Raw genomic sequence first — 13,677 nt, forward strand, 5'->3', positions numbered from 1 at the left:
ATTTGTTGCCAATTAAAGATTTTATTAAATATATTTTAAAAATCTACTCAGAATAGCTATTTACAAAAATACAAAATATTTCACAAAATATTTGCACACTAGTAGAGTCCAATATTAATTTCTTTAATGATCTTCTGTAATGTAACATGATTTCCTTTTGTCCATTGACAATCTCGTTATAGTTGGTAACTATGGATAATGCAGAAGAATATGTGGACTTGATGTTTGACTTCTGCATGCACACTGGCATACAGAAACAAATGGATGCTTTCAGAGGTATGTAATTGTTTATTAGTGACAAGAACATAAATCTCTTACTTGAAAGGGAGATGGGGACCTTGACAAGGAAAAAGTCATAATTGGAATTTCTAGATAAACTAGTGAGATGGGTTTTTCAATTAAAGTTAGTGGATACCAGATGATTTTGGACTCATGTAATTGCAGAATGACCAGTGACTAGAAATATTGGAATCCTCAACACATGGAGAGTCAAATCCTAAGCTAACTATAATGAAATTATATTTATTTAGCTTCTGTGCCATCCATCTCACCAAAGGTAGTTCTCATTAGGAAGCTTACCTTAGTATATTAGGAAAAACAACTTTTAAAAACATTTCTAGGTCTTCTAAAGTTTTGCTGACTTGACTTCTGTGATGGTATTCTTTTACACTTGACAATTTTTACAATTTAATATTCTTGCTTAAACTGTTGTGTTAATTGTCTTGAATATAAATAGCCCTTTTTTACATAAACAAGTGTCACATTTTCTTCCTCATTCTTTTTTTCCATGCATGTTGGAGTAAGGAAAGAATGGTACTTGGATTTTAAAATAGTTCTCTGAAGAGGTGCTTTTTTAAAATTTGCTTGTTTTATGCTGTTGTTTGCTATATTCTGTTAAAGATAGCCAAATCTTTCTGCTAGGAATTGATTTCTATACCTTTTTTAAAAGAGAGAGAGAGAGAGAGATGGTCAATTTCAGATGATTTATGAACATATCTGTGCATGTAGTACAAGGAGAGTATTAGAATAAAAGATATGAGTATTTTTTCTGGTAAATATCTTCAAGCATACTCACTTTTGCCCTGTTTTTTCTATAAAGATGGCTTCAACCGAGTCTTTCCAATGGAAAAGCTAAGTTCCTTTAGCCATGAAGAAGTTCAGATGATTCTTTGTGGTAATCAGTCGCCATCCTGGGCAGCTGAAGATATAATCAACTACACAGAACCTAAACTTGGCTACACTCGAGACAGGTACTTCATCAAATAGTAGCATATTTCTATTAATTTTAAGATTTAGTCATAAAAGATAATAGTTTGGAGGAAGAAAATAAGGAAGGATTCAATTCAGAACCATTAAAACTATGAAATGTTACTTGTTTCAGCTTCATATTTTTACCTTACAAGGAATTTCTCATCACAGAATACCTAAGTTTTCATAAGTTGTAAATTTACCTCATTGCAAGGTGAGCGGCCAATACATTTTATAAATACCTTTTAAGAAATTATATATAATACTATATTTTAAGCAGTACATATTATCTCATGATTGAAGGGGGTTTATTTACAATTTCTATAGACAGAGCCCCAAGAAGCCTTCCTTTACCTAATGTATCCTATTCATCAAAGGTTTAATTTCTGATTTTTAATTTGATTTGCTATGTGAAATGATCTTAGGGAATTTTAAGAATATACAGATTTTGTTCTAAATATTTCCAAAGCCCCAAAGCAATTGAAGAAACTAAGAAGATGGTAAAATTTGTCAGTGTTCCCATCTCATTCAAATTAGAAACTAGTTAAATGATACAATGATACATATAATACATATGTCAGTTGGAGCTAAAACTGGTTTGAATTTGTATTCAGAGTTCAATGGTTCACCATCTAAATTAAATGAGATAACAGGTGAAGCTTGTTAACAAGCTTCAATGCTGGGCTTGATCTTACTTAAGTTTGTATTAATGTATTTGAAGATAACGGAAGGCATATTTATCAGATTTACATGTGATACAAAATTAAGGTGGGTAATATTCTAGGTTTTCCTAAGGATATCTACCATCCTATGAGATGGTAGGGCATGCTTCTAGTGCCTTCCCTTAAACATTGCCATCTTATCAGAGCTAGGGCATGGCAGCTGCACCCTATGGAACACTCTTTCCCCTGAAGTTTGGCCTTTACATGTTTAACCTTCTGAAAAGTACTGAAGGCTTGGCCTTTCCCCCTGTGCTCTGGGATAGGATAAAGTGACTGCATATTGGAATCTTAACTTGGGTGCCAGATTTTTGTTTTTAATCTTTATGGTTTTATGTTGCTTTATTACTGATACTGCTTTAATTACCAATAAAGGAGAATATTTATAGCTCAGAGGGTCCTTGGTACCCTCTGAGCTTGCTTGTTTTCTTTCAGATGTTTTAATTCAGCTTTCCATCCTTCCGAGGTTGGTAAAATGAGGACCCAGATTGTTAGGGCAATATGCGGACTCTGTAAACCGCTTAGAGAGGGCTGTAAAGCACTATGAAGCGGCATAGAAGTCTAAGTGCTATTGTTATTGCTATTACCCAAACTAGGTAACATCATCACTGCTGGTAAGGAATGGGGTTTACTTTAGCTTTCTTGGCAGTTCCTTGATTGGGTTATTGTGAACACTAAACAGCCCAAGCAAACAACTGCCAAGACCACTTCCACAAAAAATGACAGGGCAAGCGAATAGAAGAAATATTGAAAGCAAATCACATTCCTTACTTGTGCTGATGATGTTACCTGGGATCCCTCACTGATTTAATTCTTGATTGGGGGCAGTCTAGAGTTTGATATCAGATGGGTGACTGTATAAATATGTTTAAAAAATGAATGAATAAAACAAATGACCCACAAAATAGAAAACCTGCTAGGTAAAGAAATGAAAATAATAGTGACATAATGCAGATATGTTCAGTTAGGAAGCAGTACATTGGTTATCTTGGTCCAATTATACCTTAAATACTGTGTCTAGTTCTAGATGCTGAAACATAGGAGAGATTCAGACAAACTATAACAGGTGCAAGGAACAGTATCAAGGATTATTCAGAGGCTGGAAACTGAGTCTTAGGAAAGCCTGAGGAAAGTAGGTATATTTAGCTTTGAGAAAAGATAAGCTAGCTATAGTAGCAGCCTTTTTAAGTATCTGAAAGGATATCAATTCCTTCCACATTCCAGACTGCAAGATATGGAAACAGTGGTCTTAGGTTTATAGAAAGGGAGATTCTGATAAAATATTAGGAAAAATACATCCTGGTGGTAAAGAGAGAGAAATGTGAAATTACTGACAGAAATCGGCCTCCCGTTTGTTGTATATGTTTGGATTTGACAGCCCAAATAACCCCCTTCTATTACTGTATTTTAGACTATCAAAGAAAGTGTTATTAGTGGTGCTTCAGCTCAGCTGTCTCTTGCTTTTTAAATTGATCAGAAATCTGACCACCTGAGTTTCAGGTCTTTCACTGCTAGCGAGGACAATGGGAGTGATAATAACATTCCAGCAAAAAATGGTGGTGTCCAGGGGTCTTGTTTTTGAGGTAGCGAGCTCTGAATGTGATGTTGGTATACAATATAGGGACAAGTTAAAGATCCTGTTCATATTCCACTCAACTTGCCTTGTGATATAAGTTTCTTCCAGAAAAATTGTCATTCTGGATTTTGAATCCTGCTTGATATTGACGCTTAGAGATTTTATCCTCTATCCACTACCTAGTGGGAAAGAATTCATGTCATCCAGAGTCCTTTGGAGTTGGTGACTATAACAAATTTGAATAAATCATCAATATCATCTCTGGCCTAATACAGATCCTATATTAGAGCTGGTCTTTATCTCAAAGCAATTGGTATATGATCTGTAGTTATAAAACATAGTGATGAGTCTTTTGCTACAATCAGATGAGTTTCTGCTGTAAATATGGTTTATTGTAAAGAACCTATGCACACTGGGAAGACTGATTAAGGTGGTTTGCTTCAGGTATCTTAATGGCTCCAAATAAATTCTGGTATGTGCTTTGGAATTTTCCCAGCAAGTGTGGTAGACCAGGCCTTTTCAACCTTTTCAACCATTGTACCACTTTTAGGATAAGGCAATATCCGAGTACCACCAGTCTGACCAAAAAAAGGGAAAAAATGATATAGGTAGTCCTTGACTTACAACAATTCACTTAGTGACTTTTCGAAGTTACAATGGCACTGAAAAAAGTGAATTATGACCATTTTTCACAGTTATGACTGTTGCAGCATCCCCAGGGTCATGTGGTTTACATTCGGATGCTTGGCAACTGATTCATACTTATAACATTCAGTGTCCCAGGGTCATGTGATCAATGGCCAGGGGCGTGGCCAGCTCATCACTCAGGTTGCGGGGTGCCTATGGGGGGGAATCTGTGAGTCTCTGGTGGAGGGGAGTAGAACTGGGATGGGTGCCTTCCCTCTCTTCCATTGTCCCTTCCTTCCTTCTTTCCTTCCTTTCTTTCCCTCCCTCTTTGTCCCTTCCTTCCTTCCTTCCTTCCTTCCTTCCTCCTTCCTTCCTTCCTTCCTTCCTTCCTTCCTTCCTTCCTTCCTTCCTTCCTTCCTTCCTTCCCTCCCATTGTCCTGTGCTATGTCGTCCAGATCCCAGCCTGGTTTTGGCAGGTAGCGGTGCATTCTCATCCACACGGAGCGGCTGGGCGAAGTAAACTACCGACATCACAGCCCTGCCTGTGTGCACGCAGAAGCAGAGGAGAGCGCATGCGCCTCAGCCTCTGTGCGTGCACAGGCAGGGCGGGGATGTCGCCGGTTCACCTCCCGTTTTGAGGCACATACATTATGAACCGGCTACTTCTCCCAGTCATTTTTTCCCCTACCAGAGCCCAGCATTTGAACCAGGTTCCCCAATCCTCTCTGTGTACATTGTTCTTTCCATAGCTGTCCCCAGCGCTGTCGAGAGATACCCATTTCTGGCCGCATTGCTACCGTTCTTAAATTACATTTGCATCCATCTGAAGGAAGAGAGCGACGCTTTTCTCCCTCCTCCGAAGGAAGGGAGACAAACCCACATTGCCACCAAGTCACCCTTCCTTTGGGTGAAGTAATCTCCAGACCCAACTTTGAGACTGTTTCAGCCTGAAGCAGAGTCGGAGAGCTGCGTCACTCTCGCCGTTTGGACCTTCTACTTTTACGCCCCAGGAGCAGCTTGCCTTTCAAACCTCCAGTATCTAACAGAAGGGAAAACCCACTGCAAAGGCACATGTCGCAGAGTCTGTTGCCAAGCGACGCCTGCGCTCCACTGCTGCAGAAAAAGAAGCGCCGCATTTCTCACCAGTGCAGGCAGCCCAGGTCCTGTGAGAGGCCGAGTGGGAACGAAGCAGCCCTCAGGTGTGCAGAAAAGCCGCAAGCACCGTTGTCGCCTGGGATCCTGCCCAGCTTGCTTGCGGAAAATAGGCTGCTTGCTAAGTGAGCTAGGCAGGAGCCGAGGATCAGCTGAACCGCGCTCAGAAGTCGCGCTTAGAAACGCTGATCCTGGGCTCCTGCCCAGCTCACTTAGCAAGCAGCCTATTTTCTGCAAGCAAGCGAGCTGGGCAGGAGCCCGGGATCAGTGTTTCTGAGCGCGACTTCTGAGCATGGCTCAGCTGATCCCAGGCTCCTGCCTGGCTTGCTTGCAGAAAATAGGCTCTTGCTAAGTGAGCTGGGCAGGAGCCCGGGATCAGCTGAGCTGTGCTCAGAAGTCAGGCTCAGAAATGCTGATCCTGGGCTCCTGCCCAGCTCACTTAGCAAGCAGCCTATTTTCTGCAAGCAAGTGAGCTGGGCAGGAGCCGTTCGCTTGCTAGCCCTCCCCCCCCAAACACACCACTTCCTCACTCACCCTTCCTCACTGGCTGCTCCAGTCGCTGTTCCTCTGAAAACAGGCCGGTCTGCCCCTTTTATACCTTTTCTTCTCTCCGCCCTCCTCCTTTTCTCTTCCGGGTGCACCGGAAGCTCCAATTAGCATGTTACCACAGATCCAGGGGATTCTGGCAAGCTCTGCAGCTCCAGGTGATCTCCAGGTCTGTGCGGTTCCGTTTTGACTCATTCCCTCCCCCACTATAATTAGCTAGACTGGGCTTGCGTACCACCAGCCAGGGGCTCGCGTACCACTGGTGGTACACGTACCACCAGTTGAAAAGCCCTGGTGGTAGACAGTTGTATCAAGCTATGGAATATAGACAAAACCATAGCATTTGACGGGATTTCCCTGATTCTTCCCCCTATTTGCCAGTCCCAGGGTGGAGCTCCTTAATATATCTAGGAAATCAAGTGACTGAAAAGATGCCTGGAGTGCCAGTAAAGGAAGATCGGAAATAAATTTGACTAGAACACTAAGAGCTCACATTTGAATATTGTTGTTGTTGTTAGTTGTGAAGTTGTGTCTTAATTCCAACTGTTGATTCATCTAGCCCTGCCTTTGAATATATTGTTATGGCAATAAAGGTGCCACAGCATTCATATTTGTCCATCATTGTTACATTGGCAGAGTCTGCGTTAAGTGCCCTTTTGAGAAGATTTCCTTGTGGGTTGCTGTGAATTGTCTTGCAATATTTTGCTGAAAAAATAGTTGAGATTTGATCATGTCGTGCCTATATGAATGAAATTTGATGAGGTGACTAGTGTAGAGTTAGTTTGTTTTTCAATATTACTTTAAAGACATTTCAGCTTGTTAGTTCAGAAGAGAAGTGAAGATTTGGGTTTTCATCCAAGCCTTTATCATGAGAAGGTGGTATGTGTATAACGCTGTCTTTTATTGATTTTGTTGTAATTACTTTGATTGTTGAGAGCCATGCAGAGTCATTGAGAGTCAGGTGACATAGAACTTTAATATATTATTAAATAAAACAATATAATTTTAATAATATCATTTTGAAGCAGCCTGTACAATACGAGGTGCGCCATGATACATCTATGAACTGTGAACTATGTGAACTGTATTGGCTGTCAGTGACTTCTGGGTGTAATTCAAGGTGTTGCTTGTCACTTTTAAAACTGGCACAAGGCCAGGTTACCTACAGGACTCAGCTGTGGTTTTTAGGGTCCTTGATTCTTCTTGTTAATATATCTGTATAGTTGGTTTTTAAATTTAATATTTACCTATTTGCTTTGATTTTAGCCCTGGGTTCCTGAGATTTGTAAGAGTTTTATGTGGCATGTCTTCAGATGAAAGAAAAGCATTCCTCCAATTCACAACTGGCTGTTCAACACTTCCCCCAGGAGGATTGGCTAACCTACATCCCCGTCTCACTGTTGTACGCAAGGTATGAACATCTTACAACTTGTCTGCATTTTCTGTCTAGTTGTATTCTTATAAGAAGTTGTCTTTGAGTTAACTCGTTCAGAAACCTGCTTCTGCCTGGCTTGTGGCAGATACCTTTTCATAGCGATTTGGCCATTATGCATCGCACATTTAAATCTAAACAACAACACCAACAAGTAAAAATAGTAGAATCTAAAGGAGCCTTCCCCAATTGGATGCCTTCCAAATGTGGGACTATAATTCCCAAATTTCTGAAATACTGGCTAGGGATCTGTTGCTTACCAAGTTAGTAAATGTTTAAACTGAAATGGAAGTGTACTCTGTAGTCTGTGTTCTCTTTTTAAATTTCATTATGGATATTTATTCACAGGTTGATGCTACAGATGCAAGTTACCCATCTGTGAATACCTGTGTGCATTATCTTAAATTGCCTGAGTATTCCTCTGAAGAGATTATGCGAGAGCGCCTCCTAGCTGCTACCATGGAGAAAGGCTTTCATCTCAACTGAACTGGCGTGTCTGAGATGGGATATCTCAAACTGGTTTTGCATTCATACCTAGTGAAGCCTCCTGTGTTATTGTGCAGAAAATACAATCTCCATGCTGTACTCAAATGAGACTTGCCTTTTTCCCCTATCCATGAGGCTTTGGAAACACATGGAATAATTTGTTAGCTGCTAATGTCAAAATAAATCCCAATGAATTACACAGCCGGCAAGAAAAAGGCAAGAACAATGTGTGACGCTTCCAAGGGCTTGTGCAACCAGATGCTGAAGCAAATGTTTGACTGTTCCAAAGAGCAGATCTGAAGATTTCCAGTGTTTACTAATTCAAGATTTATAACAATGCATTTGTGTAAAGTCTACCGTTTAATACCCTGTACACTACAGTTCCATCATTGATCCTTGTTTTTGCTGGCTTTAAGCTAGATGGTCAGAAACTTGCTTCCTTAACTTAGCCAATGGGCATCTCAAGCTTCCTTTCCTTTAATGGTGCCTGCACTGTTGGAGTATTCTAGTGTTGGGGTAGGGTATTGGCATATAATCATGCACAACTGTTTATTATTATTTCAAGTGGAAATATATTTTGATTTCTAAATACCCTGCTATAAAGATCCAAATCCTCAAGTGTGTGTTCATGTGTGTATGTGTGTGCGCGCGCGCGTGTAACTCAACAATAAAGCTTTTAAAAGACACTGGTTACTGGTGCAAGGCACATTTAAAGCAAGTTTTACTTTATGTTGTATTTCCTTTGTATATTAAAAACATTTATTTAACTTGTTGCAGTTTGAAGTTTAAAAAGTTTAAAAAGAAGATTTTCATTGTGTATGCTCAACAATAATCATTAAAATGTTTGCAGCGTACAAAAGTCTTTGGTTAGTATGTTACTAGTTACTCCAATACATTTGAAACTTAACAGAATAATAAAGTTGGAAGGAACCTTGGAGGTCTTCTTAAAAACCTCCAGTGTCAGAGCGCACCCACAACTTCTGAAGACAAGTCGTACCACTGATTAATTGTTCTAGGTTGCTTTTCTCCTTGATTAGCTTCCATCCATTGCTTGTCCTGCCTTCAGGTGCTTTGGGGAATAGGTTGACCTCCCCCTCTTCTTTGTGGCAGCCCCGTAGATATTGGAACATTGCTATCATCTCACTTCTTTTCATTAAACTAGACATACCCAGTTCCTGCGACTGTTCTCCATATGTTTTAGTCTCGAATCCCCAAATCATCTTTGTTGCTCTTCTCTGCACTCTTTCTGGTGTCTCAACATCTTTTTATCATGGTGACCAAAACTGGATGCAATATTCCAAGTATGGTCTTACCAATATTATAAAGTGGTACTAACAACAGGAGCCATGTGGCACAGTGGTTAGAATGGAGTATTGCAGCTAACTCTGCCGACAGCCTGGAGTTTGATCCTGATTGGGCTTAGCCTTCCATCCTTCCAAGGTCGGTAAAAATGAGGATCCAGATTGTTGGGCCAAGATACTGACATCATAAACCTCTCAGAGAGTCCTATAAGACATTATGGAGTAGTATATAAGTCTAAGAGCTACTTTACTATTATATTATCTTAAATGAGAAATATTGGAATTACGGTATTCAATCCATTCAAAAACTTAATTTTTTGTTTCTATATTTTAGTATGGCTGATACAAGTTGGTTAATACTTTGATGAGATTATTTTTCTGTATAAAGTGGCCCCTAATCCAGGTGATGAAAGAGCTTGTATGGATTTTCATTACAACCAGTGCTTCTAAACTAAAAAAGGCCAAAATAAAAATAAGGAATCATTTCAGCTGCTCAACAGCTCTTGTCCTTTTCTTAACTTTTTGAAATTTGACAAGGATAATACACAGCATTTTATTTTAAAGGTCTGTCTGTTTGTATCTATCCATCATCTATCTATCTATGCATAATATGTCTGTGTGTATGCGTGTATTTGTATTACAGCATTAGCACTTTCGCTTTCACTTTTGTTTTTTCACAAATAAATAAATCAAGTTATCCATCTTTTCTATTCAGTCACTACAACTTGTATCTTCTCGACATTTTTGTAATGAGGGTTTTTTTGTCCCCAAACAGATCCCTTTATCCTTGCTTACCCAGAATTACACCTGCCATTTCAATATGTATTCTAGAATTTGAAAATACCCTTTTAAGATTTTTTTGCTACCTTGCTTTATACTAAACAAATTAAAAATTTATGTCATCAGCAGATTGAGTTGTTTTGCTCTTCACCCTTCAAACAAGCAAGCACTGGCCCAAATAAAAATACTTGGGGACCTTCTTGGTTAAGTTCTTTCACTGTAAGAAAGAACTACTTACACCGGAGTCATTTTCTTGGGTCCTAGAATGTGGTTGAAAAAGGCAGAGTCACATGTCTTTCCAGTGTTTTTGCCTAATTATATTCACTTAATCGACAGAAAAAGGAAAGTACAGCCAAACATTAGAAGAATCAAATCCTTTTTTTCAGCTAATTATTTTGCTGAATTGTTTTATTTATTAAGTAATTCTATTCTTCCAAAAGGTGCCATGCTTTTATGGATTTAGAGGTTTTGGACAACTGTCACATATACATGCCTTGACAAAAAATATGGAAATAGTAGTTCAGAACCAACTACTAAAGGAAGTGTATTATAAGGATTCAGCCCTGAGTTTTGAACAGAGGACACTGATCGCTATGGTCAGCAACCCATGAAGGTAATGGGTTGGATGAAGGTAATGCACATATCCTAGTTCTTTTGGACCTCTCTTCTAGGCCTCTCAGCGGCTTTTCTGATGGACTAGATGCTTGGGTTGAAGAATAGGGGCACTGTTTTAAGTGGTTTCATTCTTTTCTTCTAAGCCAATTCCAATCGGTGGGGAGGAAGATTGGCTGCTCTCTTGTAGAGTGCTGGTCTTTCCTCCATTACTTAATAGCTTATGAAGCCATTGGGAGAACTCATCTGGAAACTGCTCATCAGAACGCCAAGCCCCACTAGAGCTGTTGTCAATATCTTGTCCCAAGCCTGGAAACGTAGGATTTGGTTGGGAAAAAGGCGGCTTGAATTGAATGCTTCTAAAACAGCTATTGTGCGTACATCAAGGTTCCCCTGTCCTCAGTATTGTTTCTGGACTGGGTTGCACTGTCCCTGAAGGAGCAGGTCCTGAACCTGGATGTCCTTCTGGCCTCAAGGCTCCTGCTGGATCAGCAGATAAAAACTATGGCTAGGGTGGACTTTGCTCACTTGTCTTAGGGCAGCAGGATGTAAATGGTGGTTTATGACTCATCATCATGCACATAGATTACTACTGCAAGGTGTCCTCTATGGGCCTGGTTTTAAAGATCACTGGAAGTGTCGGTGCAAAATGCAGTAACCTCAATGCTTGCTAATGGTCCTGTATCACCTATTTTGCTGGCAATACCATGTCCTGTTTTAAACTATGAAGCTCTTTGTGGAGCGGCACTGGGCCATCTTCAGGATCTCTTCTCTCCACTGAGTTTGGCCAACCTCTTTAAGAAGCGGATGATCGTCCCCCATTTTTGGGAGAACGAAGAGGTCAGTCTGAAGCGGCCTCCTGCAGGAGGTATGTTTGGCCCCAACTTCAGTCACATTCCAGAACTCTTGAAAACAGATTTCCTGGAGGCAGTTTGTGAGCCGATGCCAGATGCTATTTGGAATATATGTTTTTTTGTTGTTTTATCAAAATTTAATTTTTAATTTTTATTGTTTTTTTATGTTGCAAGTCACCAAGAATCTGTTTTTGATTGTGACAAGTTAAATGATCAATAAATAAAGACACACACATGTAAAGATTAATTTAATTCCTCAAGCAGATTACAAACTTCAAAAACATTTGGCATAGTAGTAAAAACTGTAATTTTACAGGAAGGTGCTGAGAACTAAACATTCTCTTAAGTAATCTTTTAGCTTGAAAACAATTATTCATAATTTGCCAAAAACCTCAAAAACAATCCTTTTTATTTGAAGAATATTTTCAAATATGTACAATATTATTTTCTGGCTTGTTTCTTCTAGGTTTCTGCCATTTTATCAAGAACCAAAAGAGGTGCAAGAATTCTGGTTTTGTTGGTTTCTGCAATGCAACCATTTAGAACCATTTCATCCAAAATTATATGCACTCTGTCTAATTTGAACATGATCTGTATTCATATATCAAGTTAAGGTTTTGTGTTACTCCTTCAAGCAAAAAGTATGAACTAAATTGCAAAATACCATATTCATCAGTGCATTTATTTCATGTTTGGACAACTTAATTTAACTTTCTAATAAGATATTTCAATAGCTATGCCAAATTTATGACACCATGATTTATATTTCAATTTGAAATTTCCAATTATAACTGAGTAAATGAATGAAAAGAGACTTAGAAACATGAAATAGTAAAAGCAGACATTTGAAATGTTACTACTGCACACCTGGGACTCAGAAACATTTGATTTCATTTTTACAAAATCTAATGCAAAGGAGTCATTATAAAATAACATTTAAATCTTTAAATTATCCTAGCATATTATTTTTGTAATAATAATAGTGAGATGGCCATGTTGGTGTTCAGAAATCTAATGTGTGCTTGTTCCCATTTTTTCTTTCAAACTGATATATTTTTAAAATATTTAGTATGCATTATAATATTCAGTATCTGATCTTCATAACAGTAAGAAATAAGTGAAACAGCTTCTTCTTTGGTTCTTTTAAATATTTAATTTATCATCAATGTGCATCCACCTAAAACATTTTATCAAGGAAGGTGATGTGTGATGTTACATCAGCTAGCTACTATCTTCTACAATAATCTCTACATTACAAACTTGAATTTTATTCTGAATGAATTCCCATGGCTTTTCTCCAACAATCCTGAGAAATTATAATTTGAAAGAAATACTCAACATTCTTTAATATTTGGCCCCTGTCTTTTCTTGAACAGCAGCTTTCAGGGCTCTCTCTCTTGAGATTGGACTAAAGCAATTTGATGACAGGTATAAATGAGATGGCTTCCGTATTAAAAACATTGTCTTAATTATGTACCTAATTATGCATGCATTCTATTAAGAGTCAAACATTCTTGACTTTCTTGAGTTGTATTATGAAAACTGCACAATTGGTTTAGAAAGGAGAGTTTTGTATCTCTATTTAAAACTAGTGAATGAGTTTATTTAATGTATTGTGTGGGCATAGAATGCTGTTTGTCATAAAGAGCTAATTACACAAATAATTCAGGTATTTCAATACTGCTAATTCAGTTGTCAGAAGTCTAATAAATGCTACCATTTCCTGGGGGGAGGGGGGGCAGTGTAGGAAACTAGAAGGATCATTTGATACGTCTCCAAAAGATGATAAAGCTTTAGGATTTGATGTGGTATATATAGTATATTCCATTTTACAGTTCAAAGTTTGAAAAAGCATCTGGAGAGGTAGCTGGAAGCTGATATGAAGGAAACCCTAAGAGGTTTCCTCATCATACCACCATGATGTGAGCTAACCACACCCTGCTAAGCAGCATTCCACAACTTCATTCCACCAGCAAGTATTTCATCTGCTCTTGACAACCAAGTGGCTATAACTTCCTCTTCATTCTCTCAGTCTACTTTTGCTCATCTTGTTCTAAGTAAACACTACAGCAACTAACTGGCTTTTTAATTTTTATTTATTTATTCAGTTGCTGCGCACATTCTCCTTAAGAATATGTGTTTAAAAGATTATTGTTTTGCCCCATTTTACTTAACAATGAAATTAAAATTAGCATTTTTCTAGTAAAAAGAGATTGGCATCAATTTCATCAGGGACGTGTATTTAATGGATAGGAACTGGCTTCAATAATAATACATACTACTTTATATAAAATGTTGAGAACTGAAATATATTACTATTCTTCACTATTATAATGGGACTCAG

At 38.5% G+C, this 13,677-nt stretch overlaps 2 protein-coding genes across 11 annotated transcripts in view; one reads left to right on the forward strand and one right to left on the reverse strand.

Annotated features, from left to right (window-relative positions):
- Positions 1–8,553, forward strand: part of HECTD1 (HECT domain E3 ubiquitin protein ligase 1) — a 74,488-nt gene extending 65,935 nt beyond the window's left edge. For all 7 annotated transcript variants that reach the window (XM_083349424.1, XM_083349428.1, XM_083349430.1 and 4 more), the window contains 4 exons: positions 183–276; positions 1,100–1,250; positions 7,135–7,279; positions 7,649–8,553. In XM_083349424.1, the coding sequence (XP_083205550.1) occupies positions 183–276; positions 1,100–1,250; positions 7,135–7,279; positions 7,649–7,786 (528 nt within the window). In that variant the 3' untranslated portion in view covers positions 7,787–8,553. The remainder of the gene's footprint in view (positions 1–182; positions 277–1,099; positions 1,251–7,134; positions 7,280–7,648) is intronic.
- A 283-nt stretch (positions 8,554–8,836) lies between these two features.
- AP4S1 (adaptor related protein complex 4 subunit sigma 1) overlaps positions 8,837–13,677 on the reverse strand; it is a 30,032-nt gene continuing 25,191 nt past the window's right edge. For 2 of the 4 annotated variants that reach the window (XM_083349435.1, XM_083349436.1), the window contains exon 6: positions 11,569–11,924. In XM_083349435.1, the coding sequence (XP_083205561.1) occupies positions 11,796–11,924 (129 nt within the window). In that variant the 3' untranslated portion in view covers positions 11,569–11,795. Of the gene's footprint in view, positions 9,293–11,568; positions 11,925–13,677 lie in introns of those variants that run through there. The other 2 variants (XM_083349439.1, XM_083349437.1) reach the window with 2 other exon arrangements.

This window comes from Vipera ursinii (assembly GCF_947247035.1).
Source record: "Vipera ursinii genome assembly, chromosome: 1".
NCBI lineage: Eukaryota > Metazoa > Chordata > Lepidosauria > Squamata > Viperidae > Vipera > Vipera ursinii.